Here is a 23,596-nt window from a genome sequence, read left to right on the forward strand (position 1 = left end):
GGCACATGCAATACACTGGACCCCCCCCCTTCCCCGGAAACCCTCCCTCCCCCACCCACAGCATCTCCTCCAGGGGTGGAGGGCCGGTGAATGAATCTTTGAATGATACATATTCCTGTGTTTGATGTTCAGTAATAACGAGCTTGTATACAGGCTGAGTCACCAAACCTGATTCACGTCTATGCCATACATGTAGGGCCATGCAATTCCAGAGGCACAGAATCAACGATCCGGGAAATTCATTCATTCAACAACCATTAATTGAGTGCCTGGCAACCTACTGATTCATGAGTTGGGAGTGGGTGAAATATTATTTAGAAGCTACACAAGGGCAGGCAGGTAACTTAATGTTATTGGGCACGTGTTCCCTAAGCACCTGTCCTCTGATCTTGAGCAAACTATACTTAGGTGGCCTTGTTGAGGAATTAATGAGAGCCAACTAATCTTTCAGAAGACGTCAATTTGCAGTTTTGGTCAAAAGCCCTTCAGCCTTTACAAACTAAAACCTGTCTTTCTGGGTTGGGCGAACGCCTTTGCTAGTTAAAAGCCTTCGATGTCTTTAAAAGGGGGCGGTTCCCTGTCAAAGGGACCTTAAAGCATAGGCGGAAGGCGAGTGAAGTCCCACCCACTTTCTGTGACGTCCTGTGCTCCGACTTCTGATTGCCCGTCTCAGACGTCAATCACGGAGCGTGTGTCTTGCTGGGACACAGTGAAGGTCTAACCTGTGGTTTGCGGAGCGGTCGGGTGTATTCTCCGTTCGCCCCCACGCCCTCGAGGCCCCCGCCTCGACCTACTGGCGGAGCCCGCCAGTGGTTCCTGCGGCGCCCTCCCGCACCGGATCGCTCCTCGCTGGGGCGGGACCTGTCCCGACGGCTCCGGTCGCTATGGTCAGTGATCGTGGCGGGGGGGGGGGGGGGAAGCGGGGCGCGGTAGGCAGGCTCGCCGCCCGGGCGCAGGTGCGCTCGCGGGACCCGGGACCGGGGACCAGCGCCAGATTCGGCCCCCAGCGCGGGTCCCGCAGTGTTCGGACCTCTGGGAATAGTGAGTCGGGATGGATGTTGGGGGCCCCCGTCTTTCTTGGAAAGGCCTTGCAGGGCCCGGCAAGGGCCTCGCCGTCCCCCGTGGGTGCCCAGGGAAGGGGACCCAGCCCGGCCTCAAGGGCCCCCGGTCCCCGGCTCTCACGTCCCCGGTGTCCCCGCGGGTGCGGCCTGAGGGCGCAAAGTTGGCGTCCTCCACGGGAGCCAGGAACTGGGAGGCTCCAGGGCTAAGGGTCGCCCCCTTTGTTAAGTAGCCCCTCGGTGGGCAGCTCACGGCCCCCCTCACCCAAGGTCTCTGCCATCGGAGACCTCCCCCTCCAAGCCCCACACGTGACCTAGGTGCTGCCGGAGCAGCTGGTCGCTGGACATCCTCCGCATCCCACGGATCAACAGGTGGTGTTTGCAGTTAGGACCCACATGGAGAGGTTGCCTCAAGTTGTGAGGCACGTGAATTAGGGGTCCAGGCAAAGGAAAGACTGGAGGAACCCCGGATGCAGAGTACTGTTGGAGCAGAAATGGCCCCAGAGACACTCTGAGCCAGGCCAAACCTGGAACTTGGGTAGGTGGGGAGACTGAGGCCCAGAGAAGGAAGGGGGGCTGGGACTGATTGTCGAAGACCTGCGACTTGAACCCAAGCCTCTGGACTCCCAGTCCAGTGCTCTTTGTGTTACATTAGTCCACCTTCCCGGTCGCGGGTGGGGGCGGTGAGGGGTCAGGCAGTCTGCAAGGGAGACTAGGTGTGTGACTCCCGGAAACCCCTTCCGTCTTGGGCCCCCTGCTCCAGGGAGCCTGTAGAGCGTAAGGGCTCTTAGGTGGCTTGGGGTCACACAGCCCTGAGTTCAGATGCCACCTCCGCCCCTTGGAAAGCCAGGAGGCTTTGATTGGTCTTTCCACCACTCCCCCCACCCCCACGCCCAGCACTGTTTTGCACATCTGTACAATGGGCCGCCCCAAGGACCCTGCCAGTCGCCCCATGTGGAGAGCTTGGCCCAGCTAACTAGCTCTGTCGGTTTCTGTGACAAGAGTCCTGGAAGTGAACGTACACAGATGTCTGGTTCTTCTTGGCCTCCTTCCCTCCCTCCCATGTCTGCTCAGGGAAATGGTCACCCCTTCAGGATGCTGCTGGGCCGGGGCACAGGTCAAAGGCTGGTCATGGCCTGGCACATTCTGCGTCTGGCGTGGGCAGCCAGGTCACCTAAGGCGGGGCTGTCCTGACAAACCAGCCTGCTGCTGGGCGTGGTGGAGGGCCTCTGGGGCATCTAGAAGCATCCACTTCCTGCTTCTACCCAAGGGTTGCCGTGGCCCGCCTGCGCCTGGAAGGGGCCAGATGTTTCTGTATCGCCCACTAGGGAGTGGCAGGGGCTGGGGTAATGATGGGTTTAAAACGCCACCCTGGAGCTGGAGGCTGGCATGCCTTCTGGCCGCCATTGGGAAGCTGAGAGGGCGGGGACGGTGGGGGCTGGGCCGTGAACTTTTGGGCCTTGTGCTACACGGGGAGGCCCCTGACTCCACTTTCCCCCTGACCTGGATTCCCAAAAAGCATCAACCTTTCACCCCGTGATGGGGAAGGCTTGGGGTGCCTCGGAGAGGGGTAAAGTGGTTAACGCACCGAATAGGATGCCTGCCTGGGAATCCCGGGGTGGGGGAGGGCTGTGCAGGGTCTGTTCTCTTTTGCCTACCCAGCATTTATTGAGCACCTACTGTTAGCCATGCACCGTGCTATGTGGGCTGTGTGGTGGTGATGTTTCCACGTGGTGTGAATGGTGCTGGATGTGTGGGGAGCAGAGGAATGCCCTTGGGAAATAAAGCGTCTTCTTCCCTCTCCCATTTCAAAGTCACTGGGCTAAGCTCGAGGAAGGGTCCCAGGGCCCCTTAGGAAGGCAGGGGCCCAGATGAAGTCCAGGCCTGGGGCTGCCGCTGGCAGGGGCCGTAGGTAGTGGGGGCTCACTCAAAACGCATTTAACATTTGGTGAATAAATGAGTAAGGGTCCGAGGCGAACAGGAAAACCACAGGGCCCTTCAACGCTTTGTTCTTTTATTTGTCAAATAAGCCCCCGGCAGGCACCCTAGTCAGGCCCCGTGATGGACAGAGATGAGTCGGGTTAGGGGCCTGACCTCTCGTAGGAACTCACTGCCTGTTGGTCAAGACAGAGCTGGACACAAGCAATTCCTGAGCTACTGATCATGGCCTAAGAGGCCTGACCAAGGGCTTTGGGAGCACGGCCGGAAGCTGGTGCACTCGGAGGGTGCAGGGGATATCAGGGAAGGCTTCACAAGGGGGTCTTTTGCATGGGGTTTTGAAGCATATACGGGAGTGTTCAGGAAGGATTTGAGGAAGAGTACATTCCAGGCAGGGTGGGACAGCTTGCTTAAAGGCCTGGAAACTTGGCTAAGAATGGAATATTCTGGGAAAGGTCTGTGTGGATGCAGGGAGCTGAGAGGAAGGAAGAGAGAGGAGTCTAGACACGCAGGTCGAGTCAGAACATACTGAGAAAGGCTTCACAGGCTATGCTGCGGGATCTGGGTTTTATTCTGCCGGTGGGAGAGGGAGCGAGAACCATAGCGTATTTCTGACAAGGAAAAAGGTGGTTGACTTGGGTGACGTCTCGGTCCACGCAAAGGATACGGGGTTGGAGGAAGCCAGGCCGGATGAGACCACCTGGGAGAATAAGGTCAGTGAGGCCGGATGTTGTAGGACCCGGGAGGTTGTCGGCGGGGCGGAGGGTTGAGTCTCTTCCCAAGTGAGGGAAGCCCCTGGAGGGAATTGAGGGAGGGAAGCTGTGCCCTCGGCCGGATTTCATGTTAAGCGGCCTGTGCTGGCTGCTGCGGAGGATGGTCGGGAAGGGGGGCTGGAGCAGAAGCTAGGAGGTCAACGGGGCGGATAGTGGCAGCTCGGACGGGACCCAGAAGCAGAGCCGACGGGGAAGAGAGGGGTCCTGGGTTTGACGTGAGCTCTGGCCGGATGACGTGAGCTCTGGGCCTTTTGGGGAGCTGGAGCCCCCTGGCGGGGAGGCAGGTGTGGAGCGAGAGAACCCTTAGGGCTCGGTCATCGGGGGATGCCGGCCAAACATCCTGGTGGCTGGTGGCCGTTTGAAGCCGGAGCTTCAGGGAGAGGTCAGGGCCAGAGATGAAGATCTGAGGGTCCTTTACGCGATGTTGTATGAGGGCCGGTGTCAAATGAGGGGTGGCTGGGGTCTGAGTTCGGGGTCTCCATGAGGTTAGCCAACAACTGTGAGCCAGGAGGGGTGGGAGCCCAGAGGCAGGGCCTTCCCCGTTTCCTTAGCTGAACAGGTGAGAAGGGGCATGCGGGTGCTGGGCTGAGTAGCAGCCCCCTGAAGATGTCCACGCCAAATCTCCAGAACCTGGGGACGGGCTCCTTCACGTGGCAACAAGGGCATCACAGGTGTGATGAGGTTACGGGTATTGAGATGGGTGAGTGCCCTGTATCACCCAGGCGGGTCCAATGATGTAATCACAAGGGTCCTTATAAGCCGGGAGGGGTGGGTGGGGGGAGAGCCACATAAGGGAAGCGGGAGGGTCAGGGTGAGGAATCGTGACAGTGGAAGGAGGGGATCACGAAGCCAAGGAACGCAGGTAGCTTCTAGAAAGGAGAAAAGGTAAGGAAATGGCTTTTCCCCCAGAGCCTTCAGAAATGCAAGATAATAAATCTGTGGTTTCTTTTTTTTTTTTTTAAGTTTATTTATTTTTGAGACAGGGAGAGACAGAGCATGAACAGGGGAGGGGCAGAGAGAGAGGGAGCCACAGAATCGGAAGCAGGCTCCAGGCTCTGAGCCATCAGCCCAGAGCCCGACGCGGGGCTCGAACTCACGGACCGCGAGATCGTGACCTGACTGAAGTCGGACGCTCAACCGACTGAGCCACCCAGGTGCCCCTAAATCTGTGGTTTCTAATCACTGAGTTTGTGCTAGCTTGTCACAGCGGTGACAGGAAACCAGTTCAGGGCACTAGGTCTTTCCTAAATCTTTGGCCTCCAAACATTTAGATCACTCACCCGTTAAAAAATTGATCATTCTGTACGTTCATGTATTATATGTCATACCCTAATGTAGACAGTTCAAAGGGCATTCCTTCCAGCTCCGGCAGCAGCCACGGTGGAGACCCTGGCCCCAGGCAGTCAAGACCAGGCCTGGAGCCCTCCGGGTGCCTCTGGAAGCAACGGGGACCTTCTGAGGGGGGGAGGGGAATGGGCCAGGTTCTGAGCCCTGTTGGCAGGTGGCCCTGGAGGCTCTGGCCTCTACTGTGAAGGAGCTGGTGGCTTGAGGTCAGGCCACGCGGTGAGTTGGGGCTTCTGGGGTGCTGGGTCTGGTTAACGAGACTGAGTCAGCCCACGGTCAGCCTTGCTGGTGCAGCAGCCGTGGAGGGAGGTCCGGCTGGCTGAGGGCCGGCCTTGGCCGCCGGGGCCCAGGGTCGGCCTGTGAGAGCCCTCCTGGCACCTCAGAGCCTGGGCTAGGGGGTGTCCACAGATGCTCTAAAGGGTTCTTTGATGGGGCGGTGGTGATAGAGGTGTGAGCCCGAGGCCTGACAGTTGAGGAGCTAGCGGGATATGACAAGAGGGCACGTGTCAGGGCCAAGTAGCTTCTGTTCGTGGAGGGTGAGAAGGTGCAGAAAGGCAGCCGGGTCTGTTGAATACTTTTGATGTGCTGGGTGAGCTGCGTCCAAGTCCCTACCCGAGATCGCCACGCTGTGTGACCTCAGGCAAATGGCTCGACCTCTCTGTGCCTCCGTTGCTATTTGTAAAACAGATATTGCGAGGCTTAAATGAGATAATCCACAGCACCTGCCATAGTGAATGCCCAGCAGAGGTGGCTTCATTCATTCCCCAAGCTGTCACTGAGCACCTGCTGGGCACCAGCGGCTGTTCCAAGCACTTGGGGCCCACACACTCGTGAACCAAAGTGACCAAGGACCGTGATCTTTTGGGGTTTTATTCTCCTGTGTCGTTTCTCCTGAAAGCCCAGGGAGTCTGGATTCAGACCGTGAGCTGCACCTATTCCAGGAGGAGCCTACTGAGAGCTCATGGGAGGGCAGGGGTCTTGCTTGGGGTCACACGTCATGTCATGAGACGAGCCTTTAGGGCTGGTTGGACAGAGCTGCCAGAGCCCCTCCATTTCGCTCCGCCCCTCCCTGTCCTGCAGCCCATGTCAGCCCATCCCATCATCTCCCGGGGGTACCTGGAGATCCTCGAACAGCACTGGGCACGTGGGGTCCCCATGGGCAGGGGTGCAGAGCTGTGGGATCAGACCTCCCCATCCCCGCTTGAAGGCATCTTCTCCAGAAGCTTTCAGGGCTTCGAACCAAAGTGGCTGGATGCGTGGATTGGGGTATAGGTGGAGGGCTGGTCTGAGGCCGGTGGAGGCAACTCTTGGGGCTACATGCCCGGGTTTTCAGTCTATAGAGAGGCTTTGGAGAGAAGACCAGAGGAAAATGGGGAATCTGCCTTTCCCTGAGTTTGGAGGGGGTGTAGACTCGAGGCGGGATCTGCTCACCCGGGTAGGTGGTTTAATTTCCACCTGGGCTCTGAGGCTGCAGGTGAACACCAGGCCAGGGAGTCCGTGTCCAGGCTCCCAGTGTGGACTCAGACCTGGTCTGAATGCCAAACTCACATGCTAGCGGGGCTGGTTCCCAGGGCTGCTGGGTAAGAGCCAGTGATGGGAGAAATGTCCTTTTCTCGACTTAACCTGCTACACACCATTTCCAAACAGAGTTCCCAACTGCCTGACTTATTTACCATGTATTTGCAAACCAGCAGTTAAGGGCTAAAACCGTAGCAGGTGGCCTGATTAGGTCTGATGGGACATTGTTAGGTGTGGCCTGTCCTTTTTTCTGTAACATCCTGGAAGTTTTCAGCCACGATTAAAATAAAATTTAAAAAAAAGCATCAATGAGAGTTAGCCAGTGTCAAACCCAGAGCATTCTACCTGATTTATGGGCCAGTAAATTGAGGCTGTGCCTGGGTTCTCCCTGGAGTTTGAGACTAGTTTTTCCCCAGAGCTGTGACCAGGGCCATGCTGGTGGGGAGGTGACTCCAGCTGACTTGGGCCTTCTGGATGCCTGCCAGGCTGGGACTTGAAGGCGCCAAGGTAGAAACCCTCTTGCCCACCCCTCCCCTGCCCCGTAGCCCAATAAATACACCTGTGGCCACTAGGGGGCGCTGGAGCTAACATGAGGCTCCATCACCCGTGGTAGATAGAGGAAGACCACTGGGCAACCATTTCTCGGGAGGGCTAAATCTTAAATAGCACTGAGTGAAGAAAAATAAAAAGGCCACGATATCTGTAGAGTAATATGTATACACATTTAAAACACATGCAAACATAAAATAATGTAAATACAGGAAGGAGGACAAAACAGACCCTTAAATACAGAAAACAAACAGGGTTGCTGGAGGGGTGGGGGGGATGGGCTAAATGGGGAAGGGGCACTAAGGAAGACACTTGTCGGGATGAGCACTGGGTGTTATACATTGGGGATGAATCACTAGATCTACTGTTGAAATCATCACACTCTATGCTAACTAACTTGGATGTAAATTAAAAAATAAAACAAAAAGTAAAATGCATGCAAACAAAACAACTCCGTGGTTTGAAGAAAACCAATACATTCCACTTACATGAGGTCCCTAGGATGGGCAAATTCAGAGACCAAGAACAGAATGGTGGGTTCAGGGACTGGGATGGGGGCGTGGGGTGCAGGGAATGAGGAGTTGGTGTTTAGTGGGTAGAGTTTCAGGTGGGGATAGAAGGTTCTGGAAAGGGATGGTGGAGATGGTCGCACAACAGTGTGGACATACTTAATGCCACCAAACTGTACGCTTAAAAGTGGCTATGGGGGTATATTTTATGTTGGGTATATTTTACTGCCATAAAAAGATGGGTACATATTGACTGACATACCACAGGGACCACCCATAGAAGATGGGGCTTGGCAACGGGAATGAAGGGGAAGCCAGTGTTGACCGCGGGTCTCTCTAACCCCAAGTGTGATGAGCTTGGCTCTCAGTGCCGAGAGCAACCCCCCCCCCCAAAGTGCTATTTGACAGTTTCCCTTTAAATTAAGTAGCTTACGTAAATTTGCCCCAAATGCCAACTTTATTTTTTTTTTTTTAAATGTTTATCTTTGAGGGAAAGGGAGAATCCCGATCAGGCTCCCCACAGTCAGTGCAGAGCCCAGTGTGGTGCTTGATCCCACGAACTGTGACATCATGACCTGAGCCAAAATCCGAAGTCAGACTCTTAACTGACTGAGCCACCCAGCTGCCCCCAAAAGGCCAAGTTTACCCTGGGGCAAGTAGAAACCCTGCATTGGCTTCCCTGGTACGAGACGCATGTCCCTTTCCTTGATCTAGTGTTCATGTTCTCATTTTTGACTTGTTGGCAGCTTTCTACCTCAAGTGCTTGTCCTTACGTAGTTCAGATTAATTCCTTAAACTCCCTTCCACACGCCCTTCGCTCCCCCACTAACTCCATGTTCCCCCACCCCACCATTTGGTTGGGTTTTGTTTGGGGCAGGCCAGGCATCAAAGTAGGCATCAAATACTGGTTGTACTGCTTTTTAAATTTTTTTTTCAACGTTTTTATTTATTTTTGGGACAGAGAGAGACAGAGCATGAACGGGGGAGGGGCAGAGAGAGAGGGAGACACAGAATCGGAAACAGGCTCCAGGCTCCGAGCCATCAGCCCAGAGCCCTACGCGGGGCTCAAACTCACGGACCGCGAGATCGTGATCTGGCTGAAGTCGGACGCTTAACCGACTGCGCCACCCAGGCGCCCCTGGTTGTACTGCTTTTTAATCCATGTTTAGAAAGACCTGAGCCAACAGTTTAAGTCTGCTGTCCGTAAAACCGGACTTCTGTTAGTGAGGTGGTTAATGGGACTCTGGAGTAAAATAAGACTGTGGGCGAGAGGGTGCTGCAGAGTCGGGGCACCTGCTGTGTTTAAACATACCTGGGTGCCACCTTACTTTTCCCCCCAGGCAGCAAAGGTGGACTTCCTATTCTGAAACTTACGGGGTCCCGTGGGTATTTGCTCCATTAGCGCACAGTAGGAGCGCAAAATCAACTGCTCGCCAGCACCTGTTGTCATGCCAGTAACGGAAATCTTCCGTGATTTAGAATAGATCAAATCACGTCAACTTTTAAAGATACACCAAGGAAGTTAATAAAGCTGGCTTGTTTCTTAAGTGAGCTCTGTGCCCAACGTAGGACTTGAATTCATGACCCAGACATCAAGAGTCACAGCTCCATGGACTGGGCCAGCCAGGTGCCCCCAAAGCTGGCTTGTGTTACATCTAAAAAGGATCCCAAATAAAAATGGAATACTTGGGGGCATCTGCCTGGCTCAGCTGGCAGAGTTGTGACTCTTGATCTCCAGGTCGTGAGCTCGAGTCCCACACTGGGCATCCAGCTTACTTGAAAAAGAAAATGGAACACGTTTAGGCTCCCTGCTCGCTGGTCAAAAGAGGCTAGTAGAGCATTAAAGGCATTAAAGGTATACTGGAAGCCAACTTGCTCCTTGGCGTGATTAGGTTGGAAGGGAATTGAATAGAGAATAACTTTCCCTCCAGATGCCTCAATGCCTTTTAACCCCGTGTGCGGACAACACCTGTAAACCGTCTCTTGTTCCCCCCGTGACGAGTGTCCTCGGCTTGGGGGATACTGCTGTAGACCGTGAGCTGGTAGAGAGCTATGCTGTCTGCCCAGCTGGGGCCACAGTCTAGCAGCCTTGATCCCTCAGGAGCTCTGTCTGCCTGGCAGTTTTGGCTTGGTAGAGCGTCCATGGGTCTCAGTCAGATCTGCATTAAATCCCTTCCTGGCACGAGGGACCTGACCTTGTCAGTAGAGCGGGTAGGGTAATTGTTCTCTGGGGTTAAATGTGCTAACGGGGATATGTAAGGCTCTGTCCCAGACCATGGCACGTAGCGGGTATACGATCATGGCGCCTCTTCTTTCCTACATCTTGGGCTTAGCATAGCAGCAGAACATCAAACCATTCTCTGTGTATTGGCTTTCAGCCTCACGGCCACAGGATGGCTGCTGTAATACAGACGTTGCATCTGCACTGAAGGCAGGAAGGAAGAGGAAGGGGTAGGACCTGTGAGCTTGGTTCCTTTTCTCTAAAACTGAAAGTCATTTTCTACCACTCTGCCTGGAGTAAAACAGGAACCCTGTTAAGTAGGGAGGAAATGGGCGGTGACTGATGGAAAAGCAACCCCGCAGCATCTGCCCCCAAATGGTCATTGGACTTCCGATGGTTTCCCTGCCCCTGTCATGTCAGAGCTGACGTGAGGAAGGAGCCCGAAGCTAAGTTAATTTTGCAAAGAAGGATGGATATGGAATGGAAGCTTCCAGAAGGAAAACTCAGAATCTCTTCCTCCCACTCCCACCCAGGCATTTGCAGGGCCTGTTCCCTCCTTTAGAAACCCTTTTTATCCTGTTCTTCTTGGGACAACACAATCCTCCTTCTCCACCCTTAGGTTTTTCTCTGGTTGGCCTGACACCCCCCCCCCCCGCCCCAAATCCAGGAGAAGACATGTTTGGGGTCACCAGAAAGGGAGAGAAGGAATATAGTGTGAGCTCAAGGGAGAGCCCAAGCCAGACTTGGATGGGGTGGGGCAGCCAGGGAGATTTCATGGAGGAGGTGGCTTTTATTCGTTTAACAAACCTCTCATCCCCTGCTCTGTTCCAGGCCCTGTGAGGGGCCCTGGGGAATCAGGTAGGTGTTCTACACCAAGGGAGGCCTATGTGGCTTCGGAGACCTGGATGGCAGGGAGCATCCGGGCCCCGAGAAATGTCCCGAACCAGCCAAAGCGCTTCTCTGTCCTGGCTGCTGGGTACAGGAATCAGAGCCAAAGAAGCTCACTGTGAGACAGAAGCTTGAGTCCGTCCAGTGTGGAGACGGGTAGCCCTGCGAGTCCCTTCCACCTCATCGTATGATCTCGTGGCCCAGCTCCCTGCTTCCGGTGGTGAGCTTTGGAGAAATCTAATCATCAGAAACCCAGACGCCTTTCCAGGTGGAAAGGGGCTTGTGACCTCAAGGCTCCTCTGTGAGCCCTGTGGTGCGGAGCTGAGGTCACTGTCGAGTCCATGGGGAGGCAGAGAGGCTGCCCGGGAAAGGGCCTCCCGGTTGGAGGCGTGAAGTTAAAGTGGTGACGACTCTGTCCAAAATGACGGCAGCAAATGGATGGGAAACTGGATTTCCATTCCCAGAAATCCCCAGTAACCCCAACCTTTCACCTGCGTGCCGTGGCGTAACTTGGCTCCTTGGGTTGTTTGTGTGCAGGTACCGGGCCTCCCATCTTAAATTCAACAACACGTGGCTTTAACACCAGTTCCTCTTCCGTTATTTTCGTGCTGAGATCAGAGCCGTTCCGGGGGGTGGGCTGGAGGCAGGGATGCGTCTCCCACTTGTCTGGGCAGGAACAGCATGAGGCAGGGAGGAGGCTGGCAGGGAGTTGGCTACTGAAACGGAGAGGTCTCTTGCCCTTACCGCTCCCCTGCAGATTTCTTCCCGGCAGAGCCCCGCCTCTGGGTTGGAGCGGACCGACCGACTCCTTCCGAGCTGCAGTGTGGACTGTGACCGGTAGGTGGCGCCTCTGCCAGAGGTTCTCACTTGTTTCTGGCTTGTCGGACAGCGCTCGGGGCAAGCTGGACGGTCAGGAATTGTTGGCAAACAAAAGAAAGAATGAATGAGGCAGTAAGGACAGGAGACGAGGGGACACCTCGTGCTCCAGCATGAAGGCTTACTAGGTTTGAGGGGTGATGCTCTAAAATGAACCCAGCCGGAAGTTATTTGATGGGGCGGACCCCGACTCCCTTGTCCAGGGAACAGGGCATCCAGGACGCTGGGAGCATCCTCACGCGTGCCTTTTGTGGGAAGGTAACGTTCACTAGGTCACGTGACCAGCAGCTCGGAGGCTTCCTCCTTGGTGGAAGTCCATCAGTTGCTTTGAAATGGTCACAGCTTTGCTGCTTTTTCTTTCAGAGTGAAACATCTTTCGACCTAATATCAGAAAAATGTGACATTCTGTCAATTCTTCGGGATCATCCTGAAAACAGGATTTACCAGAGGAAAATCCAGGTGAGGCAGAGGTTCAGGAGGAGAGGATCTTGGATCAAAGGGGCTGGAGCTGGGACCAGAGGTGAAGGTGCCACTTTGAAGGCAGAAAGGCTGAGCACTGGGGCTGGGCTCCCAGGCAAATTAAAGGGCTCCCAGAATATTTCGATGCTGGGCATTTGCCTTAATGAGAAATCTTTTAGTTGCCAAAAGAAACACACAAAAAAAACATAGACAGTGATTTATTTTAAAGCTAGGTGCTGTCCTAAGTGCTTTACGTACTCACTGAGACCTCGTTACGATATTGCAGGGTCAGTACTTGTGGCATCCACGTTTGACGGCTGAGGAAACCGAGGCCCAGAAATGAGATGGCAGGTCCACAGTCCCGTAGCTAGTGCGTGGACAAGCTGCGTTCGGACCGGGCAGCCTGGTCTCTCTCTCGCCAGCTGCATCCATAACCAGGGCGTTAGGGCATCTCTCGGCGGGGAAGGGCCACTCCAGCTGGGCTACGCAAATGGGGAGTTTGCTGGAAGGATCAGGGACAGCTCACAGAAGCAGGGCAGTAGGGGGAGCCTGGGCGCCGTCCGTCTCTGGGGGACGGCAGAACTCTGCTTCTGTCCTGTGGCCGTGGGGAGCACCCCCGGGGGCAGGGGCAGGGGCTGGATGGCACAGACCCGTGTGCCCTGGCGCCCACTCAGGAGAGGAGGTGGGGTTCCCCAGGGAGCATGGTCTTCCTGCTGGCCTGCCTGGGATGGGCCCCGTCAGCTCCAAGCCGCCTCGTCGCTGTGGTGGGAGCAGGGACTCCCCGGCGCCGTGAAGGCCGTGCCCTGCTGTCAAAACCCCGACTGTAGCCCCACGAGGCAGCAAAGGGGCCTCCGGGCCATTTCAGAGGGTAATGGGCAGCCAGGAGCAGAGCCGGAGGTGGGTGGCGTGGGGAGGCCGCAGCTTTTGAGAAATGTTGGAAGGACTGGGCGGACGGTTGGTTCTGTCTGCGGGGGCCTTTTCTACCGGCTCTGCAGACTCCTGGCCCTCCAGTCACACCCCACCCAAGGCCTCCGCTCACCCATGCCGCCCCCGCCACGCACACCACTTCTCCTCCAGGAAGCCTTCCCAGACTTCCGAAGTCTGGTGTAGATGCCACTGCTCTGAGACGCCCCCGTGCTTCCCCTGTTCTGTCTGTCCCTCTCCCGCAGACTGTAGGCTGCCTGAGGGCGGGCCATGACTCCCGCCCGCCACAAGGACGTGCTCAGCATCGTTTAACTTCTGTGATGAAGCCAGGAGACCGGGAAGGGGCGGCCGGTCTGAGAGGACCGGGGGACACGGGGGCCTGGGTCCCCACAGGACGTGACGCGAGGGTCAGCGGTGTTGCGGATGTCCCCATTTCCTTCTCTGTCCCACAGGAACTCAGCAAGAGGTTCACTGAGATCCGCAAGACCAAGGGGGACGGCAACTGCTTCTACCGGGCCTTGGGCTATTCCTACCTGGAGTCTCTGCTGGGGAAGAGCAGGGACATCCTCAGGTGAGTGGCCTCAAGGGAGCGCTGGGCCCCGAACCCCACCCCACCCCCGCCGGGCGGCTTTCCCGGGCACAGCCCGCCTCACCGGGGAGTGGGCAGCCGTGGCGGAGGTGGGGGCAGCCCGGCGTCCGGGGGTGGAACCAGTGAGCTCACAGGTGCCTCCAGCCCTCTGGCCCGAGTCCGCCTGGGTGGGTCGCGCCAGCTGCCTTCCTGAAGATTCCAGGAGAAAGCAAAGGAGCTCTGCCCGTTTGGCCGCCCGTTTCTGGGTGCGCGTAACCAGGCGTCTAGCTCGTCAGGCCTGGTTCTTGACGGGCTGCCGAGGAAGGCCTCTGTCCAGCAGCTGCCCCCAGAGCGACCCTCTAGGCCTTTGTCTGGGCTTCGGTCAGGGCTTCTCTAGCGTCACCATTTGTTCAACCCGCCTGGATCCTGTCGGGTGTGGTTCTGGTCCAGTCTGGGGCACGGCCCGCGGTTCTGTTTCTCTTGAGCTCCCGGAGGCACCGCTGCTGCTGGGTCTCAGACCACACTTTGAGCAGCAAGGAGCTAAGAGATCTACTTCTTGACCTTGGAGCTCTCACTGCCCTGAGAGTCTGATGGCCACTCTGCGACGCATACAGGACCAGAGCAGACACAGGTCACAGAGCACCTGGGTTGGATCCGTGGACCCTGGTGCCAGACCCACTTTGCCGTCTCCCCGCAGCCCTGAGGGTTGAGACAGTACAGTACAGGGACTTCCCCCGCCACCCGTGTCCCCCAGAGTTGTGCCATGCCGAGGCCCGGGGCCCTGAGGCCAGACCTCACTCTCTTGCTTACTTGCTGTGTGACTTTGGGCGAGTTACCCGGCCTCTCTGAGCCTCCGTTTCCACCATCTGTGGAAGGTGGATAATTTTGCACACTTAGGGTGTTGTTGGGAGGACCCAGCACGGTGATGCTGGCAAAGCCCAGCCCTTATGTGTCTGTACCAGCCCGGCATGCTGTTTACCTTCACCCTACACTCCTTCCAGGGCACCCTCTTCCCTCCCTGCAGTCATCACCCAGCAGGGCATCACAGAGACCCTGTTGCAGGCCCTGGGGATGCAGCAGAGAAGAGACAAAATTCCCTACCTGTGGAGCAGGCAGGCCAGCAGAAAACAGAGAACATGTGAGGTGCCAGGTGCTGCTCAGTGTCGTAGGAAAAAAACTAGGCGGGGAAGGCGGCCCAGTTGTCTGGGGCTGGGGGGTTGCAGTTTTAAGTAGGGGTTGGAGGTGAGGGGTGGGGGGGCTCGTGGGCCTCTATATAGAGACCTTGAGTGTCCGCTTGAATGAGGTGGAGCCGCTGAGGGTTTGAGCAGAGGCTCGCCTGGCCTGCTACCCGCAGGACAGACTGGGAGGCTGCAGCAAGGAGCGTGCTCAGGGAGAGGAGAGGACGCTGGCTTTGTGAGCAGGTGGAAGGAATTGGTCGGGTTCCAGATTCCCGTGGGGGTGGCTGGTGGCTGTGGTGCCGGAGCTGAGGGGAGCCCAGGAGGGCTGCCGGGTGTTCGGCCTGAGCGTTCCCAGGATGGGAAAGCCGCTTGCCGCAGAGGGGACGAGGGAAGATGGGGAGCTCTGTTCTGGTGATGCAGGGTCCAAAATATCTGTGAGCCTTCCAGCGGGGGTACCCAGGGGGCAGTAGGATGTACGAGGTTCGTGTTACCCTGTTTTACAGCTGAGTACACGGAGCCTCAGGAAGGTTACAAGACTTGCCCAGGGTCACACGAAAGCTGCCTTGCAGCCTAGAGAGCCTGTGTTCCACGTCCCAACGCTGTCCTCCTTGCCACGCTCACCTCAAGGGGTGGGAGCCCCGGCTGGGGTGTTTGCCCACTTGGCTGGGCCCGTGTGCCGCTCCTCAGTGCTTGGTACAGGGGGTGGGGGGTGTTCAGCAGTCAAGGCGAGGAATGAATGTGGGAGGGCGGCCGAGGTTCAGGGAACCCAGGGAGGGAAGGGGGCCCAAAGCCTAAGAGCAACTGCCAGCAGGGGTTCCCCACGCCTGCCCTGGCCACAGCAGGCCTTCACCTCCTGGTCTAGATGTCTCTGCTCCACACACACACCATCCCTCTTTCCTCACCACCCCCTCTCCCAAAACGAGGCACCTAAACCACCTCCTCATGCCATTAGTCCCTCGTGACACCCCCTGACCCGGGTCCCCCATGTCCCACTAGAGTCTGGCCTCCCTTCTCAGGGCTGCAGTTTGGCCGGTGCCAGCGGGTTCCCCAGAGCCCCCCCCCCCCCCCACCTTGCGTGGGCCACTACCCTCCCTCCAGCCCAGTGACTTGTCACTCATCATCTCCGCTGCTAAACTGGGTCTGGGGGGCGTGGCAGCTGCTGGGCTCCTCACCACACCCCCATGAGTACCAGCACTGATCTCAGAAGGGGGCTGTGCCATTGGGGGCCCACGGTGGGAGCAGAGAGGGGGATCAAGGGCCTTTGGAAGGGTCTGAAGGATTGTCAGTGCCGGCAAAGGTTTAATGGCCGCGGGGCACGAAGGCCCATTTTGTGGTATGAATACTCCTGTTGTGACTAGTTTTCAAGCTACTGTCATGGGTCGCTGGCGGGGGGGGGGGGGGGGGGGGGGGGGGGAGAAACACAAGCTGCAGCATATGTCGTGCAGTCCACGACAGAAAGACAACCTCAAAAGCAGAGATAGTTAGGAAACTGAGTTTGGATATTTACCTGTGTGTCTCAGTAGAATTCATTTTATCGTTAAGTTTGATTTTTATCGTTAGATAAAATTCAGTAGAATTCATTATCTGTGTGTCTCAGTAGAATTCATTTTATCGTTAAAACCTTGATTTTTTTTTTTTTTCCTTTGAGGGCGGGCACAAGTGAGCGAGGGGCAGAGAGAGACAGAAGCGGGGCTCGAGCCCAATTGGAACTCCTGAACCATGAGATCATGACCTGAGCCAAAGTCAAATGCTTAATGACTAAGCCACCCAGGCAACCCCTACACAGCTTGATTTATGTTTTTAAAGTATATTCAAATTAGAGAGAGACTGTGGGGCAGAGAAAGAGAATCCAAAGCAGGCTCTAAGCTCTGAGTTGTCTGCACAGAGCCTGATGCAGGGCTTCAACTCATGGACCAGGAGATCACGACCTGAGCCGAAGTCGGCCACCCAATTGACTAAGCCACCCAGGTGCCCCACCTTGATTTTTAAATAGCGGCTGTTTAATAACTGGCTGCCAAATCTTGAAAATTGAACAGTTAGCTATTGTGAGTAGGTACAGGCCACTGATTGAGGGGATCGGGTGCTACAGAGTGAAATGCGAATGGGAGTGGCTGGGGAGGGGGGTGGAGGGAGACTGAAAAGGGAGGAGAGGTTGGGGAGCTAGGCAGGGCCCACCCCGCCAGACATTTGTGCTGAGGAGCTGTGTCCTGAGGGAGAGGGCTGTGCTAGGTGACTCCAGAGGTCCCTGTGAGGGGACCGGGAGCACAGGAAGGCTGGGAGTGGCCCAGGCCGCAGATGGTAAGGATACGGCAGGAACCACGGGGATGGGAAGGAGGACAGAGTTCAACATGACTGGGAGTGGATGGTGATGACCCCAACCTCCTATTCTGTGAAATGGGTGTAATGCCCCCTTTCCTGGGATCGTACACACTGGGGAGGACAGCAAAGTCCGTGTGGGATCCACAGGGAGGTGCTGTGAAAGGTGGGCATTCAGCTATTAGTGACACGCGCCGCCTCGGGTATGTGAGGGGCAGCGGGTGAGAGCGGGAGGCACTGACCAGCACAGCTGTGCTCCAGAAGCGTTCCACGTGAGCCCCAATCCACCCCCTTCAGGTTCAAAGAGCGCGTCCTGCAGACCCCAAATGACCTTCTAGCTGCCGGTTTTGAAGAGCACCAGTTCCGAAACTTCTTTAATGCTGTGAGTCAACCTGGGCAGGACGGCTGAGGGACCAGGTTCTCCCACACTGGCCGAGCAGACAGCCGCCGGCATTGGCCAGAGCCCGTCACGGCCCACGGCTCTGTGGCTCTGCCCGTCTGGCTCCTCCCAGCTGGGGAGGGCCTGGCACTTGCTTCCTGCTTGTGGGGATGTGGGGGGACAGGGCCCTGCCCTCCTGGAGAGGAGGTACCTCCTTTGGGAGGTAGCTCTCAAGCTGGAAACTTCCCCCAGCCTCCTTCACGCACCCCCTCGTGAAGGGGGCAAGGGGGCGGGGTTGGAGGATTCAGTTCTGACTCTGTAAATAAGAATCCTAACCACCACAGTGATGGAAGGAGATCCCAACTGCTGTTCCCCAGATATGGCTCTGGGCTGAGGTGCTCACGGCAGAGTACCCTTCTTACTTTGGTCCCAGATCGATTTAGTTTGGTACCTCAACTTGAGGATTTAAGAACAGAAATCCACATGGAGGGGGAGGATCCTGGGGACAGGGCCCCTCGGAGGAGGGCAGGTCTTGCCCGGGCCTCCCCTGACTGATAGCCCGTGGCGCAGTTTTACAGCGTGGTGGAACTCGTAGAGAAGGACGGCTCGGTGTCCAGCCTGCTGAAGGTGTTCAATGACCAGAGCACCTCAGACCGAATCGTGCAGTTTTTGCGCCTGCTCACCTCGGCCTTCATCAAGAACCGCGCGGACTTCTTCCGACACTTCATCGATGAGGAGATGGACATCGAGGACTTCTGCACTCACGTAGGTCCTCAGGGTCTCAGGCTTTGGGGACTTAGTCCCCAGGCCCGGGCTCTGCTGTGCAACACCCACCTCCTGGGATTGTACATACTGGGGAGGACAGACGAGTCCGTGTATGGGCTGCAGGGAAGTGCTGGGCAAGGCCCTCTGCCCTCAAGAGACTTGAGCACCAGCATCCCTAGGCAGGGGACCTGAAGTCACGGCTGCATTTGTAATTGCAGAACAAGACGAGCAAGCCAGAAACAGACCCTACTTGAGCTGCCTAAACTGTGTGGCTCGGGGCCAGTACTGTCCCTGCCTGCGCCTCAGGTTCCCCATCTGAGAAATGAGGGCCTCGGATTGGACCGTTTACAGAACCGCGGAGTAGCAGCCCCAGAGTCACCTTTGTCTTAAGATGTGTTTGGCCTATGATGCATTTATCTGAAAGCGTAGCCAACATTTAAACATTGGGCAGTTTTCAGGACGAAGGGGATTCCTCTCCAAGATCCAGCTCTCAGGGCCTTGTTCTTGCGTGGCAACAATCAGCAGGAGCCGAGGGGCAGGCACCTGCCCTAGTTACGGGGGACCCACTCGCCAGCCTGCCACCATCTCTGTCCTCTCTGTTGCCTCTTCAGCATCTGGACTCACTCGCCTGGCCTCTGTTAAATCCCTTCACGCCAGTCCTCTTCTGCTCTGACGTTCTTTCGTTCTGTGCATTAAGAAGCCAGGCTTAAATATTCCTGTGCCCCCTTCCCGATTCCTCAAGGTAGTATAGGATGCTCTTCCCACACACACCTAGACCCCAGAATCCAGATCTAGGTTCAGGCCTCGCAGTCGTAGCAGATTCCTGGCTGTTACCTCCTCCCTGATGAGTTGTCGTTAAGATGACCTCCCAGCACAGACGCTGTGACCCGGGGCCACCAAAGCCAGGGCTGGGTTTCTCCCTCGTCCTCCTTCCTAAACTGGGTTTTTGCATCTTGGCTTTTGCAGGAAGTGGAGCCCATGGCCATGGAGTGTGACCACATCCAGATCACAGCCCTGTCTCAGGCACTGAACATCGCCCTACAGGTGGAGTATGTGGACGAGATGGACACGGCCCTGAACCACCACGTGTTCCCCGAGGCTGCCACCCCTTCCGTTTACCTGCTCTATAAAACATCCCACTACAACATCCTTTATGCAGCCGATAAATGTGAATTACTTTTAGGACACGCAGTGGAGCCTGCCACCTAACGGGACTACATTCCAAACGGAACATTCTGACTTTTCACTTTTTTAAAGCAACTTAGACTACAGTTAGAAAACGTACAGCCTTTTGGGCCAAGTGACCGGCAATGTGGCCCACCCGTCACGGACTGTGGTAACTTGGTGATATTCTTAGTATTTATTGTCATGGAGGATCAAATGCTTTCTAACTCAGGGCTACAAAGCCAGAATCCCTGGCTCTGCTCTCAGGTCCCTGAGACCCTGGGGAGGTCACCTCCCCTCTCTGGGCCTGTTTCTTCATCTGGACAAGGATGCTGCCAGTGCTGACATTCCGCACTCTTCTGCCTTCTGACATTCTGCATTCTTCTGAAAAGAGGGCCCTCTGGTGTCCTTTTCACCAGGGGTGATACCTCTCTGTTGGGAGGAAAAGCTCAAGATCGGCCGTCCTCGGTGACTTACCAGTTCCACCAGTCAGCTGTTGGACTGGACTGTGGTGGATGGCTGACTGAAGCACTGGCCAGTTGAGGCCAACCTGAACGTAAGGACTTCAGCATGGTTCCAGACATTCACGATGGGCCTGTTCCCTCCCCCTAACTTGAGGGGAAAAAAAGACTTTATGCCAAAGTCTAGAAAGGGGCCTTCAGCATGAAGCTCAAGTTGTTGTGGCCCCTCTACCTCTCTCACTCAGGTCCAGGACTGCCTGCCCCTGGGCAGGCCCTTCAGGATTCAGCAGCCAGCGCCACCTTAGCACAGGCTCAAGGAACACTGGGGTCTGGGACCAGGAAGTGGTCTCACCATCCCCATCACAGCCTGGAAGTAGAACCCAGATAATCCTCCAGGTGGAGACCCCACACGCAGCCACAGACTCCAGCTGGGCAGGGCAGACGAGTTTTGCAAGGCTGTCTGTGGCTTTTCTTTTTCCCCCTTCTTGGTTTGTGGGCTGGCGGGAAATCAGGTGGGAAAGAATGGAGACAAGACAAGGAAATGGGGAGTGGGGGAGATTTCTGTTGTGGAAACTGCCTGGAAGCCTAGAGCCCTGGCTGGCAGTTGCCTCCTTCATCCGCCTGGACCTGCCCCTTAACACCTTGTCACCTTGCTGCCCCGGGACCTCAAAGAGCCCTGGTTGACTTGGGGTACAGGTGGCGAGCTCTTACAGGGGGTACTTCCCTGACCCAAGGACTTTGCTCGCAGGTTCCATTCTGCAGGGATTCGGGAGAATCCACTGGTGCTACAGTGCATGTCTGTTGCCAGCCAGACCGTGCACAGAACTAGGCAGCAGGCTGCTCCGAGGTGGGGCACACAGACTTCTGCCTTTGTGAAGACAGATGTGAGGGTGCTTTAATTCCAGGCAGGGACCCTGGTTCCCCTGTAGCCCTTAGCTCGAGTTTAAACCCAAGGGCTCACGCTCAGTGATTATGTCACCTTTCCACAGGAATGTAAAGCTGACCTTGATCTCTGAATTGGTTATGTGCCACCCAGCCAGGGTCTATGACCAATACACCGGAAGAAGGGGGATGGGAAGGAGGACATTACAGGACTTGTGACGATCAGGATCACCATATTCAAACTGAAGGGTATGAATACAGTACCGAGCTGAATGGCCCTGCTCCAAGGGGCTGCGAGATGGCCCGGGCCTCCAGCTGGGCTCTCGGGCACAGCATTAGTAGCACTGGCTGCCACTTCTCAGGATGTGTGGTGTCTTCCCAAGAGCAGATTTCTCTTTGGCAGACCGGCTGGAGAAATTCCCTCTCAGACTTCCTATTCTGTGCTTCCAGGTCTGAGAGTCCGCCAGTGCTCCTATGGGACCCTCTTCCCAGGAGATCCTACTAGTTTAGAATCAGAACGTTAGAGAAAGGCAAATGATGCTCATGCTCTTACTCTGCGCTCTCCCCTTTTTTCCCAAAACCACTGGCCCAAGCCAAGCCATGGCTTGCTTCCTTCATGTCTGCACTCAGATCTTCTATGAAGGCAAAGCACCAGTGGAGAAAGGAAGTTGCAGAATTCAGTAACTTGTTAAAATCCAGTCATTCATGGAAATCACTTGGCCTGTCTGCAGCAGCCAGTCATGCTGGCATGACTTTTCTGGATAATTCTCCACCCCACCTCACAAAGCCATCTCTTTCCAAACTAAAATCAGGCAGGGAAGTTGCTTTGAGAGTCTGTCCTTGCAACTGCACATTTATTACTTTCTTTCCAAAGGGAACTTTATAAATGGGAATGTTTAACAACAAAAAGAACAAACTGTCCTTGCTTTTAACTAGGTTCCTATTTTAAGCACAAAGGGGCTCTGTACCCAGACTGCCTGGGTTCAAATCCCACCTTTTCACTTACGAGCTATTTGACCTCGGCCAAGTACTTCACCTCTCTGAGCTCCAATTCTCACACTGGTGAAACAAACAATACCTACACGTCACAGGATCACTGGTTAAAGTGGAACAAGACTGTGAGGAGAGCTTTGAGACCTGACACAGTGCTCTACAAGTAGGGGAGCGGCAGAACTCTTGCTGCAATGTGGAGAAATGCCACCTTAGGATGGAAACTGGCTTCCCAAAAGGGAAGTGTCAGGAAACAGTAGACAAGGCTAAGAAACGTTCTCACCCCGAGCAAAGTGGGGGCAGGAGCTGTGACTGAGTAGCTGCCCTGGGTGGGGGAGCCCAGGTCCTGTGGGGTATTGGCCAGGCCCGACAGCTTCTCCAGCACTGGGTGGAAACGTTTTCTTAGCATTAAAATGGTTTCCGTGACAACTTTCGTCCTAGTTTCTTAGTACTTGGTACCTGGCATGCAGTGAAGATCAGCTCTCCCACAGGGCTTCTGTGTATGAGTAAATCAGCAGGGGAGAGGGGCTCCTCCTCTAGTGGAAGGTCCAGATACTCAGGATGTTCTGCCCTTGAACTGGAGGTGCCAAAGAAACCACAGGACTCTCCAAAGCTTTACCTCAAGTCAGAACTGCTTGGGAGGCTAACCTTCTCTTTTAAAACCTACCCCTTTAGGGGCACTCAGTCGGTTGAGCGTCCAATTTCAGCTCGGGTCATGGTCTCAGTTGGTGAGTTCGAGCCCCGCGTTGGGCTCTGTGCTGACAGCTCGGAGCCGGGAGCCTGCTTCCGATTCTGTGTCTCCCTCTCTCTGCTCCTCCCCTGTTCGCACGCTGTCTCTCTCTCAAAGATAAAGATTAAAAACAAAAACCTACCCCTTTAACATATCACCCCACCAAAAAATGAAAAGAATCTCCTGTTAGGAGACAAGAACAGGATGTCAACAGACATCAGTGGATCTGTGATCCATTCACGACTCAGGTGCTAAGATTCCTTAAACCTGTTTAAACCTCCCCTGTACTATTCAGATAATGGAGAGTCCCCTGCCTCTTCCAACAGTTGTCACTCAAGAACTGATCTGTCAGACTAGGACTGTTTTCTACTACAATCTCCTCTCCAGGTGACTGGTGACCCTGGGGAGACATTCCTTGGCAACACTGCTGTCTGTCCTTTTAAGACTGAAGCAGTTTTCTGAACTTGTCCTGAGCCCATAAGTTAATACTCACAGTTCTAACCCCAGGTCTGCCACCTGGCTGCTCTGCGATCCTGAGCACGTCTTAAGTGCTCAGTATCCACCTTCTCAACTACAAAAAGGTACTGGGACTTGTATCTCAGGACCTTGTCACGTTAAATGATAAAATGGATGAAAGTGCCTACTGGCGTTTAGTACTTGGTCAACACTCAATGATCCCCGATTTTGAGTTCAGGCCAGCTGTCCCGCTGCAGTTACACAGCGGGGCTGAGAGAACACCGCCGCCATCCTGCCAACCTTGTCAACCATGAAGCCGAGGAGACACCTGTTTAGAAGCCCAGGCTTAGCTGTGAAGAAATCTATGCTTCTCTGGCAATTGTGGCTATTTACCCAGACTAAGCCAGAGAAAGCTCGGGTGGCACCAAAAGGTCACCAGTTCCCTCAGCAGGTACTTACACGATGCCCTGACCTAAGCCCCAGGGCTGCAAGGGATCATAAAAACAGCCTATGCTGTCAAGGAGCTTGGGAGAGACAATACAATGTGCCACGTGCTAGGAAGAGGGTGAGCACGGCTACTGTGGGAGCCACAGGACGCTATGTCCTCCTGGGGGCTCAGGGACCCAAAGTACACACCGCAGTGCTCAGGG

At 55.5% G+C, this 23,596-nt stretch overlaps 1 protein-coding gene across 2 annotated transcripts; it reads left to right on the top strand.

Annotated features, from left to right (window-relative positions):
- The first annotated feature begins 585 nt into the window (after window positions 1–585).
- Window positions 586–22,186, top strand: OTUB2 (OTU deubiquitinase, ubiquitin aldehyde binding 2). Of its 2 annotated transcripts, XM_043556925.1 has the most exons (6): window positions 586–887; window positions 12,038–12,133; window positions 13,510–13,628; window positions 17,417–17,501; window positions 18,069–18,263; window positions 19,230–22,186. In XM_043556925.1, exons 1-6 carry the CDS (start codon window positions 885–887, stop codon window positions 19,470–19,472), a joined length of 741 nt encoding a protein of 246 aa, XP_043412860.1. In that variant the 5' UTR covers window positions 586–884; the 3' UTR covers window positions 19,473–22,186. The 2 variants fall into 2 exon arrangements, with proteins under 2 accessions (XP_043412860.1, XP_043412859.1); XM_043556924.1 differs by lacking the exon at window positions 586–887 and having other exon boundaries at window positions 11,827–12,133; window positions 19,230–19,783.
- The last annotated feature ends 1,410 nt before the right edge of the window (window positions 22,187–23,596 follow it).

The sequence above is a fragment of the Prionailurus bengalensis genome, chromosome B3 (assembly GCF_016509475.1).
Source record: "Prionailurus bengalensis isolate Pbe53 chromosome B3, Fcat_Pben_1.1_paternal_pri, whole genome shotgun sequence".
Lineage (NCBI taxonomy): Eukaryota > Metazoa > Chordata > Mammalia > Carnivora > Felidae > Prionailurus > Prionailurus bengalensis.